Below are 19,501 nucleotides of genomic sequence, written 5' to 3'. Positions count from 1 at the left end.
CCCTGAATCAACCTTATTGGTCCTACACTTGGAACAACACCACTGTCATAAAAACGTCAAAATACTTTAGTATGGTACTATAGTATTTTAGCTGAAACTATTACCATGGTAAATTATTGCAAGTAATATTAAATGTTGAATGACACTGTCCAAAATGCAGAATAGCTACAGTAAATGGCTAGCTCTATATTTAGATTTCATATTTATTTCTTGACCCTTAATGTATATTAAAGTCAACAGTAAAGACAGCAGAAATACTTTTAAAGATTTACATCAGGGCATTCAATTTTTTATAATGGTGGTGGCACATATGAAAATACATGTGGCATTCATGTGAAAAAGAAAGGACGCCCTCTTTGTAGTCTATGGTTTTACATATCAGAACATAATAAAAATCATCTGGTCCTTGGCAGGTCTTAACAGTACAACCTCAGGCGAACAACAACACATGACATATTACACCGTGTCATTATTTATTTAACAAAATAACCAAAATGGAGAAGCCACCTGTCAACAAACTAAGGGTGCATCTCAATCAGCTCCCTATAGTTCAGTAGTCAGGGCACTGATCAGGGACTCGACCATTTTAAGTGTTGTCTCAATTGCAAAATCCTGCCAGTGCACTGAAACATTTTCTCCCTAAAAAGACCCACAATACACAATTTAAACCAGGGAGCTCACTGTTCCCTTAATGGAAGTTCTGAAGCGCGAAACATAAATCATGTGAGCCGACTCATTACACAATGACACACAATGTATTTTTAAAATACAAACCATTACTGAATTATACTTCAGCATGAACATACATCGCTAGACAGGTAAACATGTATCATTTATTTACGGCTGAAATGCTGCACGATGTTGTACAAAGAGGTCATTGTCATGTCGCCGGAAGTAGTGTCCAAGTGTCCCAATGAGTAGTGAGCCAGGGTTCCTAATGTCCTTATTAGTTCCCAAATTCATGTGCACGATGATTCATGACCTAGGGAGCTGATTGAGACGCACCCTTCGTACACCCTTACTGCTTCCATAGGAATTAATAGGGTAAGTACTGGTAAAGCACTGAGGCTTTCCCCTGAATGTTTGGGGAAAAGATTCGAAGCATCAAGAGAGTCGAAAACAGCGCCATCTTGTGGCAGGTCAAATGTATAGCAGCCATGTTTATGAGCAGCTGAGTGTGCAGCGCTGTTGTTTTATCCATTACGCACACATAAAAGCCTGACAATGCTAAATATTCAGTTTTCTGATAATGTAATTCACATATTAAAGTGTGGCAATAAATTAAATGTAACAATTATATTAATACTAATGATAAAAATACCAACAGAGTTGCTTGATGCAAGAAAATTATTTTATGGTTTCTATGCTGTTTATGTGTCAGAATATATGATCATGTAACATAGGCTATAGGCTACATATTTTTATTATATTTATATATATATAATTTTTTTAGTAAATGGACTTGAACTTACAAGTCTGGGTCTACCTCCTAGTGGTCTGGGTTCAAACATTCCAACACGCAAAGTGAAGCATTCACGTGACTGGAAAGAAAGGGAGGCCTCGGCCTCATTTTTTTTTTTTTTTACATATTACACTGTAAGAGCCCTAACTTTACAAAATTATGTTACTTGGTGCCATGAAAAAACTTTAGTATGTTTTTAATAATTTTTCAAAAACATGCTCAACCAAACGGTTGATTTGGCTCTTTATAGAAAAGCTAAGCTAATGTTTTCAGATCATCCATTTCTCCAGTCAGAATGGACTATTTGCTGATAAATATAAACTTCTGATCATTCATAGCTATTGTTGTTTCTTCATGAGATTATTACTGACATTACTGAGAAGTATGTTTTTTTTTTTGCCACTTTTGGATATTTTTTTAAGTAAATATAATAAATTCATAGAATTAATGTGTGAAAATCATAATTATCAGAGGCAATTACTTATCAAATGCTGGTTTACTAACATTACTTAAATTGTAAGAGATTGAATTTAATTTAATTTTTTCAATTACTAGATGGAAGTCAACAGTTTCTATAGTACAAGAATGCGCACTCTTCAGGCCCTTGTACCAGAAAAAGTCTCGGTTACGTATGTAACCCTCGTTCCCTGAAGGAGGGAAAGGAGATGTAGTCGATCAGTTCTGGGAACCAGGTCCGGTTGGGCCAATAAGTGGTAACTAGCAAGACCTGCTCCTCTTCCTCCCTGACTTTGTACAGTGTCTGCGCAAGAAGGCTCACTAGGGGAAACGCATACTTGCGGAGGCCCCGGGGCCAGCTGTGTGCCAGTGCATCCGTGCCAAGGTTGCCTTCGGTCAGGGAGTAACTGGCAATGGAACGAGTCCGGAGAGGCACACAGATCGATCTGTGCGGCCCCAGATCAGCTGGACCAGAGTCTCTAGAGTCCACCGTCCCGATCCACAGGCTGTCGTGAGAGCTCGTCGGCGGCACGATTGAGCAGGCTGGGGATATAAGTGGCACGAAGCGACCTCAGAATGCTTCTGACTCCATAGGAGGAGATGGCGGGCGAGTTGCGACATGCGAGGGGAGCGTAGACCACCTCTACCACACTTGTTATAGGCCTATATATACACTCTTGAAATATAAAAGCCTAAAATGCCATTATATTACTATCTTTTGCTATTTAGTTTTTTAGTTTTTGAATGCAGATCGAAAGAATGTAATGTCTTTGGTTTTGTTACTTTTAGTTATTAGTGTAATTTAGTTTTGTTTATTGTTAAAAACAAACCTGAAATATTTAATGGCATACTTCAATAAATAAAGAAGATTCAATAAACAAAACTATTTTATTTTGATTGTTTAAAAAAAAAAGTATTATAGTTCAAATTTTCATAGTTCATATGAAAATGTGTAAACAATTGTTTTTACCTTTAAGTGCCTTATCAACCATTTGGTAGAGGTCGATATTTTAAAAATTATGGCATGTGTTGAAAAAAAGGACATTGATTGTGGTTACTAGCGACATAAGGAGTAAGAAATGCAAAAATACGAAATTCAAATGCCTTTTTTCTTGGTGGGGCAGTTAAAGGGTTAAAAAGAACATGTCAGTATAGCTTTGGTTTGCAAAGTTGCATCTGAACAAACCTCAAAGCTTCTGGAACAATGTCCTTCGGACAGATGAGACCAAAGTGTAGATGTTTGGCAATAATGCACAGCGCCACGTTTGGTGAAAACCAAACACCGCATATCAACACAAACAAGCACGTCAAATACCAACTGTCAAGCGTGGTGGTGGTGGAGGCAGGGCTGATGATTTGGGCTTGTTTTGCAGAAACAGGACCTGGGCACCTTGCATGAACTCCTCAGTAGACCAAAGTATTCTAGAGTCAAATACAGATAAAGCTTGGCTGAAATGGGTCATGCAACAGGACAATGATCCCAAGAGCACCAGCAAATCTACACCTAAATGGCTAATGCCCACAAACCTCAATGAACGGAAGCACGTTGTAAAGAAGAGCGGGCCAAAATTCCTCCACAATGATGCGAGACTGTTAAAATCATAAAGAAATGATCACCTCAAGTTATTGCTGCTAAAGGTGATTCTGCAAGCAATTGAATAATGGGATGCACTTAGTTTTTTCCACACACGGCTTTGTTTTTGTTACATAAATAATGACACAGTGTAATAATATGCCATGTGTTGTTCATCTGAGGTTGAATTTATCTAATTTTAGGACCTGCTAAGAACCAGATGATTTTTTCAGGGTGAAACTCAGAATTTAATCAGGGTGTACTTTCTTTTTCACATTACTGTAGATACAAAATAACCTGTTGTACTAGATTACAATGTTTTAGTTTTGACTTTGGCCTTTTAAAATGTCTTTTCACATCTTTTATGTAAAAAGATCTGTTGATTAAATAGTCTTGTTGTGTCAGCACATACTTCCCTCTTTTATTATTTCATATGTTACACGTTCATATTTTTAAATTAATAAACAAACAGCTTCCAACCGTGAATAGTCGTAGGGTGTACAGGGAACCTGTTTATTGACTTCTAACCTGTGGTATTTCACCCTTTCACCGAAACCTTTCTGTCTAAAGCCACAGTGAACAGAAGGATGGGATAACTAACGGCAGCCGTTGAAAATTACAGAGGCATTTCTGAGGTAAAAAGTCATATCAAAAGTTTCCCCCTCTCAAGATACCATCAGTGGTGAGTGTTTCAAATGTTTGCGTCTCCTTGATATGTGATGTCTGATGCAGAATGATTTTAGCTTTGCAGTTTTACACTGCAACTATGAATTACACATTTGCCTAAGGTTTAGGTTGCAACATCAATCCACTCATTTGACGATACCTGTATGAAGATATACGATTTTTTTCATTTCTGCCACAGAAAGCTGTGTTACTGCAATCCCTCATTTATCACTTTGTACTGGAATGAACATTGCAAGGCATCCTTCCCCACATTTCAAGTATCCACATTCATTTAAACCTGTTTTGGGGGAGACGTTTACACAACATTTTCAAAATAAAAATGGAAAACGTTATGTGTTTTGGCTGTTCACTTACTCAACAGCGTTTTGGGGCCTGAAAACAGGTTTAAAGTGCAAGTTTTTGAAAACTATCGTTATCATCTGTGTAAACTACAAAAACATGACTTTGTGAAAAAAGATGATGTCATGAGCGTGCGTATTACATGTTCAGTCTATAGGCACGTAGTGTTTCTTTACAAAGTGACATCGCCATCTACTGGCCTGGCATGAATACAGCGCTTTACGTCATGTTTGCGGAAGCATGTGAACAGGGATTGTTTTCTGAAACACTTTTCAGTCTTTAGTACATTGTGTAAACGTACCCTTAGCTAAAGGTAAAAAATGCATAATTGTGTTCTAGCATCTCAAACTTTTATGTGACCTCAAAAGGTTCTGTATGGTAGTGTGACCATATGGCAATATATTAGGTGTGTTCGACTTCATACAGCGCTGTGCAGACCAACCAGCGGGAGTTTCCACTTGCAGTCAGGAGTTGAAAACTGAGCCGTCAAGTCGGACACTATCAGCTTCCCATAGCGACGCTCGCGCTGTTTGCGTAGCTTATCACAGTGGATTAGATGCAATTGTCAAATACAGACTTTTCATAAAGAAACTGAAACACTTTTCATGCACTGCTTAATACAGCACCATCTTTACAAGATGGAAGTTCAACAGCCTATACTATTTACATACCAATAAAGTAGGTCTATATATTTTTAAGTTATTTTGATAAATATGACAATAGAACATTATGGTTACATATGTTTTTACGGTTATAAAAACACTGATTTAAGTATTAGCTGAATAAATAACACATCATTGTCATCAGTGAATTCGGCCAATTATGGAACAGCTGTGTCGTCATCCGAGCTCGTGCAGCCGCTCTGGAGACGTCACTCTCGCTGTGCTTTGATGCCATACGTCACAGTGACGCGGCGTCTGCACCGTCTCAGTTCGGACAGTTTCTAACTGGCATGTAGTGCTTTGAGCCAGACGCTGATCGGTCTGCACAGCGTCACATGAAGTCGAACACACCTTCATGACACCTATTTTTACTTTCTTACCTTAAAAAACAAAACAAAAATTTCAGATCATTGACAGAAATAAGCCACACTTTAAGTATCCAATAACATGCTATATTTAAGCCATGTGACATGAGTTCCCCTTCAAGACAACACTTGCAGACTTAAGAGGACCCCTGCTGATGTGCTCCACAATTTTCAGTGTTTCTTCTGCATTGTTTTTGTTTTGGGGTCATTAAGGCTATTAATATTCTATTAGACTTTTATTCCACAAGGATGTATTAAAATTGATCAAGTGACAGTAATGTTACAAAAGATTTCTATTTCAATTAAATGCTGTTCTTCTGAACTTAATTCATCAAAGAATCCTGAATAAAATCATAACCCGGTTTCCACAAATATTAAGCCATTTTCAGCACTGATAAAAATGTTTGAGCAGCAAACCAGCATATCAGAATGATATCTGAAGGATCATGTGACACTGAAAACTGGAATAATGATGCTGAAAATTCAGCTTTGGATAGAAATATTATAAATTATAATATTTTACATTGAGTTTACTACCTTTTATCAAATAAATGCAGCCTTGGAGAGCATAAGAGACTTTTCAAAAACATTAAAATCTTAATGACCCAAAAGTTGAAAGGCATGTGACCCTGGACCACAAAACCAGTCACATGGGTAAAATTTTTGAAATTGAGATTCATACATCATATGAAAGCTGAATAAATAAGCTTTCCATTGAAGTGTGTTTTGTTATGACAGGACAATATTTCGCCAAGATGTGACTATTTGAAAATCTGGAATCTGAGGGTGCAAACAAAACAAAACATTGAGAAAATATCCTTTAAAGTTGTTCATTTATGTTCGTGATTGTGCTGCATTCACTCACAAAAATAAATGTTTTATATATTTACGGTAGGAAATTTACAAAATATCTTCATGGAACATGACCTCTACTTAATATCCTAATGATTTTTGCCATAAAAGAATATTCAATAATTTTGACCCATACAATGTATTGTTGGCTATTGCCACAAATATACCGGTGCGACTTCTGACTGGTTTTGTGATCCAGGGTCACATTGCACTAATTGGAATCAATAAGATTTATATTGAAATTACCATGACAAATTGTATCAAGCTATTTGTATCCTTTCACACAAAAATAAACATTGTTTTATGGAGAAGTCAGAATAGTCACCAATTCAAACAGCAGTCAGAAAGTTCAGAGTCATTTTCTTATGTTCTTAGGAACAATATTATAGAACACATTCACTCAATTTTAGTTTGTAGGACTTCCAAGAGTATAGACAATCAAGAAGCTAAACGCTTGATTCAAAAGATTTTAAAACTTGGTACAGCCATGTGGTGGCCTTTTCATAACCTTTTCCCCCATTATTGTTGGAAACATTTTAAGTGATGGTTAAATCATGTACCATACACGGTTAAGATTGTCAGGTCCTATATTGTACCCAACCCTGAAAAGAGCAGTAAGTGTTTAAAATGAGGGAACAAGTGGAAAACCCACCGAATGAATCTGTCAGAAATGTGAAATATCATAAAAACAACAGTTTTAAGGGTCAGAATTTTTATTCAGTTCACTGATATAAGGGACAGAACCATCATGGAGCATTGAAAGGATGGAAATTCAGGAGTTTGCTGTGGATACACACTTATCACGAGAGGAGAATCGAGGGGAAAGAGAGCAGGAGAACAAAGGGGAAAAGGGAAGGGGAGTGACAAAGGAAAAGAAACAATAGAAAAAGGCACTTCTACTCTTTCAGTAACCAGTCTGATGCACCAATCTCTGGAATTAAAACAAAAATATATAGTGCGAAATAAAAACAGAAGATGAGCTATATATAAAAAAAAGACTGCAACCCAAGCGCACCCAACAGAGAGAGCATGTAAACGAAGCCGGTTTCTCTGTACAACACCGGCCAGACTCGCTTCTGTCTGTGGGAGCACCGGGAGTCCTGAACGTAAAACGTGTGCGTGAGTGCGTATGGACAGTCTTCATCTATCTGCCTTTACTCTCGTAAAAAAAAAAAAAAAAAAAAAAAAAAAACAATGGTCACAGCTACCAGTGCCAGCCTGTGGCAAGAGCCCAAAGCTTTCTGTAGGACACCAAGGGAAGACCACAGGGCCGGCACATGGGACATACACCATGACTACGGTGTCCAAGCAAATAAAAAATAAAAAAAATAAAAAAAAGTATTCATTGTCTTTAAAAACGATTCCTTTCATGTACAAAACGTAATAAAGGCAAATCACACCTTGAGATCCCGGGCTTTTCTGTACCGACGCCAAGGCTCAAGAGGATCACCGAGCAAAGATTAGGTTGATTTTTCAAGTATGGAGCGATTCAAGAGGCGGAGGCAGCCCCTCTGGGACGGCGAGGGAGCAGGGCTTCTCTGTAGCTACGCCCGCTGTCGCCGATCACAGAGAGGGAGTGCTTTGCCTCCGCCGTGGTCTAGTAGAATATCACATAACAGCTACCAGGAAGATTAATCTGGAATCACCATTGAGACCACGGAGAAGGGGTTTTGGGGGAATGGTTGCGTCGCCAGTCCCGCAGACGCACAGGGGTTGGTAGCAGCTTCTGACTTCTCTGTAACACGTCAGAAATAAAACAACACGGCCTGCGGCGACCAGGAAGAAACCATTGTGACAGTACACATATGTTCATGTAAAAAGTCTCTTAAAATTTCTCAATCCAATCCCTGCACTATGTAACTTAAACACATTCGTGTTGATTCTGACCAAAGATGTTTTGATCCCATTTGTAAATGGTACACAAAGTGGTGGACCTGGAAAATGGTAAGCATTGGTTCTCTTAGTTGGTAAAACAAAAAAATTGAGGGGTTAGTGCTTCAGCCAGCAATGCATAGCATCACAGAACAACCTTTGACCCCCATTTGTGCCATCACTTGATCTTTTAAGCAAGTAGGTAAAGGAAGGAAGGGCCGAAGAGAGATGGGTGGAGAAGAGGGCGCTTAAGTCAAACAGAACAAAAACCTAACAGCCACCACAGATCTTTCGAAAACACAGCAAAGAACAGGGTTAAAGGGAGAGTCGTACGGGGAAAGGAGTTACCTTTGGGAATGGGTGTGAGGTTAGGAGTGAGGGGTTTTGGTACATCTCCCCCCTCCGGTGGGTTGAGTAGGTTTCTCTGTAATGTACACCTACCGCCCAAGGAAAGGAGGGGGGGTTACAGATTTAGTATTTAAGCTTTTTGGGAACTTCCCAGGGGAAGGACTCACGGCCAAAGTGGCCATAGGCGGCGGTGCGCTGGTAGATGGGCTTCTTCAGGTCCAGCTCTCTGGAATTGTACAGGAGACAGAGTGAGACAATTGCCATGCAGAAAGAAGGACGTTCAGTCAAACTCAATTAACTTCTCTAACGTTAACTGTGCAAGACCAAACTCTGGAAACACGGGAGCAAATACCACAAAGTTGACTGGGGAACCGTCAAACCGAGAGGCAGCGGTTGGGCCGCCCCCTGAGGAGCACGCTTTACCTGACTATGACACCCGGGCGGAGGTCGAAGTTCTTCTTCACGATCTCCAGCAACTCCTTCTCGCTCCTCTGGGAAGTTCCATAGTGGAAGATGGAGATGGACAAGGGGTGAGCCACTCCAATGGCATAAGACACCTGAGGAAACGGGTAAATGACTAAGACGGTCTTATTCTTTCACTATTAAACTAATACATAAATGAAAGACTAGCAAATAATCACCTGGACCAGAACACGCTTGCACAGATCAGCCTTGACTAGAGACTTGGCCACCCAGCGGGCCGCATAGGCAGCTGAACGGTCAACTTTAGTGTAATCCTTCCCAGAGAAAGCTCCGCCTCCATGAGCACCCCAGCCTCCGTAAGTGTCCACAATGATCTTACGGCCAGTCAAACCAGCATCTCCCTGTAAAACAGTATGAAGCATATAAATGTTTAAACAAGAACCACAACTAGGGAAATAAAAAAACATACATGTATACACTTCAAAATACTCCCAGGGTTCCCACATCTATAGGCAAATGAATGACTATGACTGGATTGTTAAACTGAAGAAAAACTGGACAAATGGAAAACTAAAAACTGACCTAAAAAAACAAAAACAAATAAAATGACAAAAGAACACTGCTAAATTAGTATAAATAATAAAAACCAGCTTGTCATTTCCATGACCATGACCATGGGAACCCCGTTTGAGTGAACTGCATGATTAGTTTTGGTTTCAACCTGTGGGCCTCCGATGACAAAGCGTCCGCTGGGCTGCAGGTGATAGATGGTGTCATCGTCCAGGTAGACGCTGGGCACCACAGCTTTCACCACCTTCTCCTTCAGAGCATCACGCATCTCATCCAGACACACTACTTCATCGTGCTGAACAGACACTACAATGGTGTGCACACGCACAGGAAGCATGGCACCACGGTCCTGCCTGTACTGGACGGTCACCTGGAGCAAAAGATGAGCTGAAAGGTTCAGATCTATTTAAGATGCAGGAGCACAGCATCAGTCCTACAGTAGTAATACACTACGGTTCAGAAGTTTGTGGTCAATAGCATAAGATTTTTTTCATGTTTCTGAAAAAAAGCATCTCACCAAAGCTGCATTTATTTGATATGTTTTTTAATAAATAAAAGTAAAAGTTGTGAATTAAGAATTGCGATTCTAACAATATTGCGATTCAATATTGCAATGTATTGTGATTTTTTGTTTAACCCTAGACCATGGGGAAAAGCTAAGTCAGACTGTACATGTATAAGATGAGTCATTTACAAAAACAATTCATCACATCTTTCTGAGTTTTATTTCAGAAGCATCATACACCACTACATTCTCTTGAATAAATGGTTTAATAACAAATACAATTTTAACAGTCACTTGTCGCCACCTAGTGGCGAAATAATGTAACCGATAAACGTGAATATGCTTTCCTGTAGCTCAGTGGTAAGAGCATTGCGTTAACAACGCAAGGTTGTGGGTTCGATCCCAGGGGATTGCACATGCCTATGTATAAATGTATAGGATAACGCAATGTAAGTCGCTTTGGATAAAAGCGTCTGCCAAATGCATAAATGTAAATGTAAATGAATTGAAAGTGTAAAAAAGGTTATTTTAAAAATTGAATTTTGTAACACTATAAAATATATGTAACAGTCACTTTCAATTTTAATGCATTCTTGCTGAAAAGTACTTATTTCTTCAAAAAAATTTAATCTTACCGACCACAAACTTTTGAACTGTAGTGTATTTTCACCCCCAAATTATTTCTAACAACATTTGTAGGTCTCGTCTCACCTGGGTCTTGGAGTCAGGTCGCAGCCAAGGCAGGGTGCCATTGCGGCGTAGCTCGGCCATTTTGGCATTCAGTTTATGGGCCAGGACAATAGTGAGAGGCATACACTCCTCGGTCTCATCAGTGGCATAACCAAACATCAGGCCCTAAGAAGCAAAGTCAATCCAGTAAAGAGCTCGTTTCTCTGTTCATATGCAAAGACACGAGGTGGTCTTGAAAAAGCTGTTATCCAGCTCTTACCTGGTCTCCAGCTCCTACATCCTCCTCACTGCGGTCAAGGTGAACCCCTTGAGCAATATCAGGTGACTGCTGCTCAAGAGCCACAAGCACGTTGCAGGTCTTGTAGTCAAACCCTAAAAAGCACAATAAAATGCTGATTAAATTATTCTACCCCAGATCTAACTGACAGTTCAAACGAAATAGTAAACCAGTACATTACGCATTGTAGTAGGTTATGCAAGTATTATGCACACAGGAAACGGCACCAAGAGTTGCATGGTAGCACTATTTCCCTTGACATTTAGTGCCGCTATACCTTTGGAAGAGTCATCGTAGCCAATGTGCCTGATGGTGTCCCTGACAACCTTCTGATAGTCCACTACAGCATGAGAGGTGATCTCACCGGCCAACAAGATCATTCCAGTCTTGGCGACAGTCTCTGCAAGGACAGATTGATAGGGGTTAGGACTCACTGTAAAGACTCCAGTAGCAAGTATGAGGAAAAGTGTGCAAGAAAGCGTAATTCAACACTCACCACATGCTACTTTGGCATCAGGATCTTGTTTGAGGTGGGCGTCCAACACAGCGTCACTGATCTGGTCACAAATCTTATCTGGAAAAGAGGAAATCAGCTCAAATTTAAATCAGCAATTTAGAGTGTAGAATTCAGGGTAAACGAGACTCAATTAGGCTTGTGCGATATCACGATTTTTGATCATGGACGATTAAAATGTCTCCACGATCTGCTTTTGAAGAAATATCATAGTATTGTGCTTCAGTGCATTCTAGCAGCTGCAGTTCTGGCGCCTACGTCTCAACATACTATACAACGCAACATACATTCACATCACATGCTAACGCAGAGGTAGAGTTACACTCACGGGACACTGCAATTCACAAAAGTTCATTATTTGCATGCGCTTTAAAGCCTTGCTGATTAACCATTTCATTCGCATGCTGATGCCCTCTCCTAATATGCACTTTTCTGAGCGCACACATCCGAAGTGCACAGGCACTAAAAGCCTGTCAAACAGCGCCTGGTTACTGGACTAAGTTATCTTTTGAGTCTTATTGTGCTAATACTGTCAAATACACACATTGTTTACATAAACACAGTTGGTTGTCTCTAAAGTGAAAGTAAATATTTGAATTTATATGAGTGTATATTAGACGCATGCCGGTATTAATGTAACAGTAAACATGCTGTCGCTTATCCTTAAAGGGATAGTTCACCCAAAAAATGTATTCAGTCATTTACTCACGAAGTTTTCAAACCTGTATTAATTTCTTTCTTGTGCTGAACACAAAAGATGGTATTTTGAAGAATGCGGCTGACCAAACAGTTGCTGGTACCCATTGACTTCCATAGTATATTTTTTCCTACTATGGAAGTCACTGGGGACCAGCATTACCCACATTCTTCAAAATAACTTATTTTCAACAGAAGAAATAAACTTATTCAGGTTTTTTGAAAAAATTAAAATAAAATTTGGGGGGAACTATCCCTTTAAATGTTAATAAAACAAAACGAGCAAAATCACTCACTGCTGTTGACTGAGAACTTTAATAGTAGCTTTAATAAGAATCAAGGCATAATTAATACAGTGAAATCTATATGGTTTTATATTTATACATGTTAATTTAATTACTTTCTTGAATGCTACTGTTAAAAACCTAATGTAGCTGAAAAAATAAAGCACTGTTCATTTCATTTGCATATTATGTAGTGTATCTTTGTTATTATATTTTAACAAAGAAAATGACATTTTTTATCTTTGCCATTATTTTCATTTTACATTTTGTTTCCTTGTTAGGCTGTTTTTAAAATGGGGAAATGAGTTTGGCTGTACTGCTCAGTCACTTGCAAAAATAGTAAAACCAACATGAAAAAGAATCTTGATAAAGTCATGATTTTCCTGAAAAATAAAAAATAAAAATCAAGATATGACATTTTTGCCATATGGCCCACCCCTACGCTCAAGGTTAACCACAATCGCCTCCAGTGATGGGCATAACTGGATTCCTGGATTGATTTATTGCAAAATAGCATGCTTGGAATTTGAGTGACAAGAATGTGACAGGAAGTAAATTAAATGTATCAGGGCTCGAATTTCGGTGCGGTGTAGTGAATCATTTCACTCATTTCCACAGGTTTCATGCTTACAAGATGGGAAATTCCTGCAAACATTTATTCAATTAGCTTGTTGAATGAGCAAGTTAATTCACACAGATTATCAGATCAAATCAGTAAAACTTTGAGAAAATGTCACAAGCAGCGAGTGTGATTCAGCGCTAGTCTTCTCTCTCTTTCAAAACGCGCTTCTCATCACCATATCGTCTGTACAAGCAAGCTACACACTGCGATACAAGACTTTCTGGCTAATGTTGCATTCAGTAGTACTCACGCGCTCTGAGAGACGGGTTTCTGAGTGTGCTTTTTCACAGGCTTATTGCACTTAAAATGGTCAGAAACGCACACAATTGTTAAAATACCTGTCTTGGCGAGTATTCACAAACACAACCATTGACTTCTTAAGTTTAAGTTTTTAATGGCGTTAGCATCAGGGCTATTTACATTGCATATTATTTGCAAACAAGCGGTGGTGTCTTCAGTGAACGTAAACGGTTGAGAAAGAAAATGCATGTGTATCAGTATTTTGGATCTGTGCTGCTGCTGTCTGTCATTCATGTTAATCAAACAGCATTAATAAATCTATTAATCTGCATTAAATGCATTCAATTTCTGTAGTATTCCTGTACCTGAATACTGTTAGAACTACCTGAAAACCTTAAAGCACTTCATTTCATTTGCATTTTTATTTTATTGCATTTATTTGTGCTTCTAATTAGTTCTTTATTCAGTAAATTTAATTCAAGGTTTAAATCCAGCTTCCTTGTGCGGTGTTAAACTATGAGCAACAAAATTACCCAGTTGTAAAAACACAAATACATTTGAGCATACATTTAGCTGAGATAAAGGTAACTAAAAAAGCCCCCTTCCCCCCCTCAAAATAAGTCCATGAGTATAATTATTTAAAGCTGAAATCATTGCCAATACATGATTGGCTTACCAGTCTCCTCATGTGATCATTTAACAAGGATACAGAAAAGGAAGTTGCTATTGCCGCAGTCATCCAACAAGTGGAGCACATCAGTTTACTGCAGTACGGCCTCTCTAGTCGAGGCACTGGCAGGAATGCCCTCGCTGCCACTCCACTGCAGCCCCTGGAGTAATGATCTATATTTAGGGCAGAGGTAAGCCAAGCTATTCAGCCCTCCCCCACAGCATCAGTACTGACCTTAGACCTGCGCTGATCTCATTAGAAAGCACTGTGACGCAGTAGCCAGGGGCAGTGGAGCGAGAGGGGAAAGTTCACACCACGTGTACAGGTGTCAGTCAATGATACAGCAGGCAAAACATGCCCTGCCCACAAGTATACTTTACGTACACAAATGCGTGGCCAAGTATGTGATCATGAACAAGTAAACTCTTTCTTTGCTGTGGCGGTAACAACCCTCAGTTAAGTGTCATTGAACTAGTGCTTGCTTGACAAGACTCCTTCGACAGTCACATTCAAGACAGTAGTTGACTTGATAGAGATCACTGGCCATGTGTTTTACAAACCTGATGAAACGCTGCGTTTGGTTCATTTACGTTAGTTTTGAGACTATCAATATGTTAATGTAATGCTAAATGTAAATGACAACCTGCACTAACAGATCGGTCCAAATTAGAGAACAAGAACGCCCCTCCCCTAACACCACATGCAAACAACTCAGAAACCCACTGCCAATTAAAAAAAAAGCCAATCAAAAATCCTCACAATAATACAAATAATCATAATTACAAGCATCAGACTTGACCTTTCAACAAGGACGTGAGCACAAGCTCTTTGAGTTTTACAACTCAAGAACAGAAGCACCAAGGATTGTCATCCTGTAATTGTTTGTTTTTAACACCATGCCAGCTTCTGTGGCCATTTTCATGCCAAGAAAAACTATATCAGGTGTTTAAAATTTATGTTTGCTAAAAACTCTAAAGCTATATGTGGGTTAACTGCCAAAAACCTCAAGAGTTCCCTGAATTAAAAAAAGGTTTCTCACAGGTATTCTGCAACAGGTTGTCATCCTGTAGTGTGCAAGTGTAACAGTAGACAGTAGTCAGATTACAGAAGTAAAAACTCAGTCATTTTCTCCATAGGGGAATAGATTAACATCAATTTATAAACCATTAAAGACAAAGTTATAATCTCCCTACACTCTCAAACTACTTAAATATTTATGTATAAGCAAGGCTTGCAATAACTGATTTCTTATTTATTCTGATTTAATATATACTGTATATACATATACAAGAAGTTTATATTTCTCATTGATTTATTTCCATTACATCATTTGCACTGCTTCATGGGATTCAAAGTTATTTCCCCTCATTAAAGTTAATTACACAGTCTTGCACTTGTCTTTTTGTCTGATTTTCAAATAGTTTGCTTCAAATCAAAGTTTGCAATATTTTGTTTCACCTTGTAGTTGGTTGGTTTGGTTCATGTCTTATAAGTCTCTAACAAAGACTTTTTAAAGATACATATGGGGGAAAATACTTCTGTAAAAGTGGACGGGCACTGTTTCCCTCTATTATGGTAATTCTGACAGGATGTGAACGCAACATATGATGTTCCAAGAAAGAAAACTGCTGCATCTGAAATCACACACTTGCAGAACACACTGGATCAGACCGAAGATGAAGTAGGTGTGCAGCATAAACATTCCACACAACATGTGTGCAGTGACCAGTTTGGTCTTTGAACTGTGATGTAATAATTATTGACAAACTATTGACTCTGGTGTTGCTAAACAAGTATAGTTTAATCCTATAGCCTATAGCACTCACACATGAAAACTACTGCCTGCCTCACAGTTCTTTATCATAATCATTCATAAACTCATTTCGTGGAAATGAAGTAGCACACCACTTGGACACAGGCCGGGGACTGGGCGAGGGTGTCTGTTGATTAAAGACCCGAAACACCTGTTGACACTGATGACGTTTCCAAGTAGCAGCAGAAGGTGTGTGTTGTAACTGTGGTCTTACGGGAATGAAAGGCATCAATAGGACCTACTGCATCCGCTTAGATTCCCGTGTGGATAATGTTCGCACTCGGTTCTATGAATACTGCGTACTCATTTGACGTAACGTTACTACGTTAAAGGCAGCGCAAAAGGCGCGAGACGCCTCGCAGTGATGGAAGACGTCCGTCAAGCACATTATGTAAAATAACAAAACTCAATACCAACATGCAAACCGCGAAAAAGCACGCGTGCTGTGTTAACGACATAAACTTCATGAACGCAGCGACGCTTTGCGCAGCGAGACGCGATTGCCTTCAGATCCTGCATGTTTCGGGCCTAAAAGGTGCGCTGACGCAATAGTTGGCAGTTGAGCGAGAAGGAAACTTTACACCACGTGCAGGGGTGTCAAAGACCAAGGACGCCAAAAATATCATACAAACAGAGGCTTATAGAAGGCGAACAAAATACATCGACAATAAATATTTAACGACGCGCTTAGCGGGTACTATAGTCGCTGATCGCATAGGCCATTGAGTAAAGATTATCAAGAGCTGTATTAAGCAGAAAAGTATCAATAATTATTGGAATGGAATAAGTTTAAGGTCTTGACGAGTGAAATACGCAACGGGAAAAACCGGCAGAACAACACGCGCGCAGTCCGCATTGCTGATGAACGCGTGTTCCGCGAGCCCGCCGATAACATGGCCACCACGCGCGCGCAGCCTTCACACGGAAACATAATTGTTAAGAACCCATATAAAGAGCATACTATTGTTTATTAATTTTCTATATAAAACCGAGAATAAAACGATGAATAAGCAGTTTAAAGCGCCCATGGCCTATATTCGCAAGATTAGCCTTGGGCCGAAAATCTGGTGAATCCGCCGCGCGTGGCCAAGGAGACAAATACATCCCACATTAACGAAATCAGCGCACATTAACGAATAACGTATTTTACTGGTCACATAATGAGAGTATGATAAAATAGTCATGATGGCAAATGTTTCAGGTATAGAAACGCAAATTAGTTAGCAGAAGCTATTAGCACGTGCTAGCTGTGTGGTATCGCGCTAGATCGTGTTTACCTTCTACACGACCTTATGAGACTAAAATCCTATTGAAAACACAAGGATGTTGTGATACATACCAGGGTGTCCTTCACCGACAGATTCCGACGTGAACAAAAAGCAGTCTTCATCAATCAGGGAGTTATGAAAACCGTTCATTTGCCCGTTCATGTTGGATGTACTGTTGCGCTTTTCTAAATCGGTGTATGTTTCTCGCGCTGGCTTTAGCGTGTTAGATTCAGATTCTCTCTGCTTTTCAAACGTCGGTCTTAAAGGGATGTTTCTGGTGATGTTCTGCCGTGGACACGCTGTGTAGACTTGACCTCAAATGATCACGCGAGCCACCGGTCTTCAAGTTTATATCCCTCCCACTTCGCTCCAAACTCAAGCGTCACTCGGGCGCGCCCCCGTCCGTCTGGCTGTCAGCCAATCAGAAACGACGTAAGGCCCTAAAACGGTGAGCAGACAAAAGAAGGCCCTGCTTTGTATACAACATTTTACAGAAATAGAAAGAATAGGATAGAAAAGAATATAATTATTATTATTGTGTACCATATTGATATATAAAAAACAAAGAGAAAGAACATATTGCCATTCTTTGTCATCAACGTGTTGTATGAGTTACTCAAAATGGGGTTAATTAAAGAACTGCAGGGGGATTGTGAGTTGATGAAAAGCCAATTATTAATAATTAAATCATACAAATATACAATTAAAATTAAAAAATTATTTGAGAATTAAAAAAAAAAAACAGCACCAATGCTACAATTCTCCATGTCATAATCATTTGTTAACAGACAAGTATTCATTACTTCAATGAGCTCATTGTTTCTGCCTTAAATTATTAAACTGTTTAAATTAATACATTTTTAGCTAACTGTGATTTGTATATGTACATTTCTGAAATACATAACTTAAACAGTTACCTCTGATAACAGATCACTTTAAATTGTAATGAGGACTCAGTCATTTTCTGTAAAGCTGCTTTAAAACGATGTGTATTATGAAAAGCGCTATACAAATAAATGTGAATTGAATTGAATACTAAAAATATATATATATTTTTTTTTTTACCTGCATGTCACTGTGTCCATTATCTAACATCAGAAAACTGTGAACATTAACTTAAAATCTCAGGGGTCAAGTAAATATTTGTTTTTCGAACAAAAACGTTCGTGAATCGCTGCATTACATGAACAAACATTAATAAACATGAAAACAGCAATGACATTGCACATTCAAAGTTTTCCGGGTTTGAAATATATTTGTCCGGACTTTTGTCCAGATCAATAGTGAATGCCACTGTATATGATGAAGACATTGAGTTCCAAAGCTATATATCAGCGTTTACTAACTTGCATGATTATTCTTCTCATGGTGTAACCAAGAGGTGCTTTTGTCTCCAAATTTAGAAGCAACACAAATTTATTGGACATTTGCATCGTCATTCTATATTTTGAATATAGTCAAAGCTATATGGCACACAGGTTTTTTTAATTTTTAGAAAGGAACATTTAAAACAGTAAAAAGAAGAATTAGGGAGAATCAATACATTTTAAATAATTTACTGCCATTGTGTGAATATGTAATCATGTAATCCATAAAAGTAACTGTAATCTGATTATGAGCATTTTAAAATGTAATCTAATCTAATTACAAGTACTACATTTTTGTAATCCAGATTACATGTAATCAGTTACCATGTAAGGTCACATATGATGAAGACATAGTGTTCCAAAGCTATATATCAGCAGTGTTTACTAACTTGCACCATTATTCTTCTCTTACACGGTGTAACTGAGAGGTGCTCTTGTCAGACTTCAGCACCTCTTTTTACTTTGAGATCATTCTGAGGTTAAATACAGATTTCTGAATGAAATGATTTTTTAAATGTCCAGCACTGGAATGCATTTTTGTCACTCGCCATGGTGGCAACTCTCAGACAGATTGTAGCCTAAAGCTTTTAGCGGAAATGTGGATTGATGTAATTGGCAGACGTGGTGCGCTGCAAATTCAAACAAGAGAACCAATCAAAAGCTTCAGAATAGCATCCCTTCAAACGGCCTTTTTGAAGCCTCAGGCAGGAGGCATTGTGCACATCAAAAACAGGCAAAGCAACAACATTTTAATATTCAAGATAACCTAGCTTTTACAGAAAATATTCAGATATAACCCCTTTTGTAATCATTAACATTTTAATAAGTAAATAATTTAATTACAAATTATTTTCTCAGGAACAGTAACGGATTACAGTTACATTTATTTTGTAATTAAATTACGTAATTTGACACACAATAGGGTTTTTTAGAAAGGAAAATGTAA

The 19,501-nt window shown here is 38.7% G+C and overlaps 1 protein-coding gene across 2 annotated transcripts; it reads right to left on the bottom strand.

The window, feature by feature from the left end:
* Window positions 1-7,091: 7,091 nt before the first annotated feature.
* Window positions 7,092-17,528, bottom strand: mat2aa (methionine adenosyltransferase 2Aa; the record flags this gene model as incomplete). Of its 2 annotated transcripts, XM_082158161.1 has the most annotated exons (9): window positions 17,260-17,528; window positions 11,578-11,655; window positions 11,359-11,481; window positions 11,064-11,176; window positions 10,826-10,969; window positions 9,761-9,979; window positions 9,258-9,440; window positions 9,040-9,173; window positions 7,092-8,842 (listed from the first exon to the last, which is right to left on the bottom strand). In XM_082158161.1, exons 1-9 carry the CDS (start codon window positions 17,348-17,350, stop codon window positions 8,740-8,742), a joined length of 1,188 nt encoding a protein of 395 aa, XP_082014287.1. In that variant the 5' UTR covers window positions 17,351-17,528. The 2 variants fall into 2 exon arrangements, with proteins under 2 accessions (XP_082014287.1, XP_082014288.1); XM_082158162.1 differs by lacking the exon at window positions 7,092-8,842 and having other exon boundaries at window positions 9,036-9,173.
* Between the last annotated feature and the right edge of the window lie 1,973 nt (window positions 17,529-19,501).

This window comes from Leuciscus leuciscus (genome assembly GCF_965113295.1).
Source record: "Leuciscus leuciscus genome assembly, chromosome: 24".
In the NCBI taxonomy this organism is placed as follows: Eukaryota; Metazoa; Chordata; class Actinopteri; order Cypriniformes; family Leuciscidae; genus Leuciscus; species Leuciscus leuciscus.
Note: the sequence above shows the minus strand (reverse complement) of the source record. Positions and strands in the feature narration are given on the sequence as shown.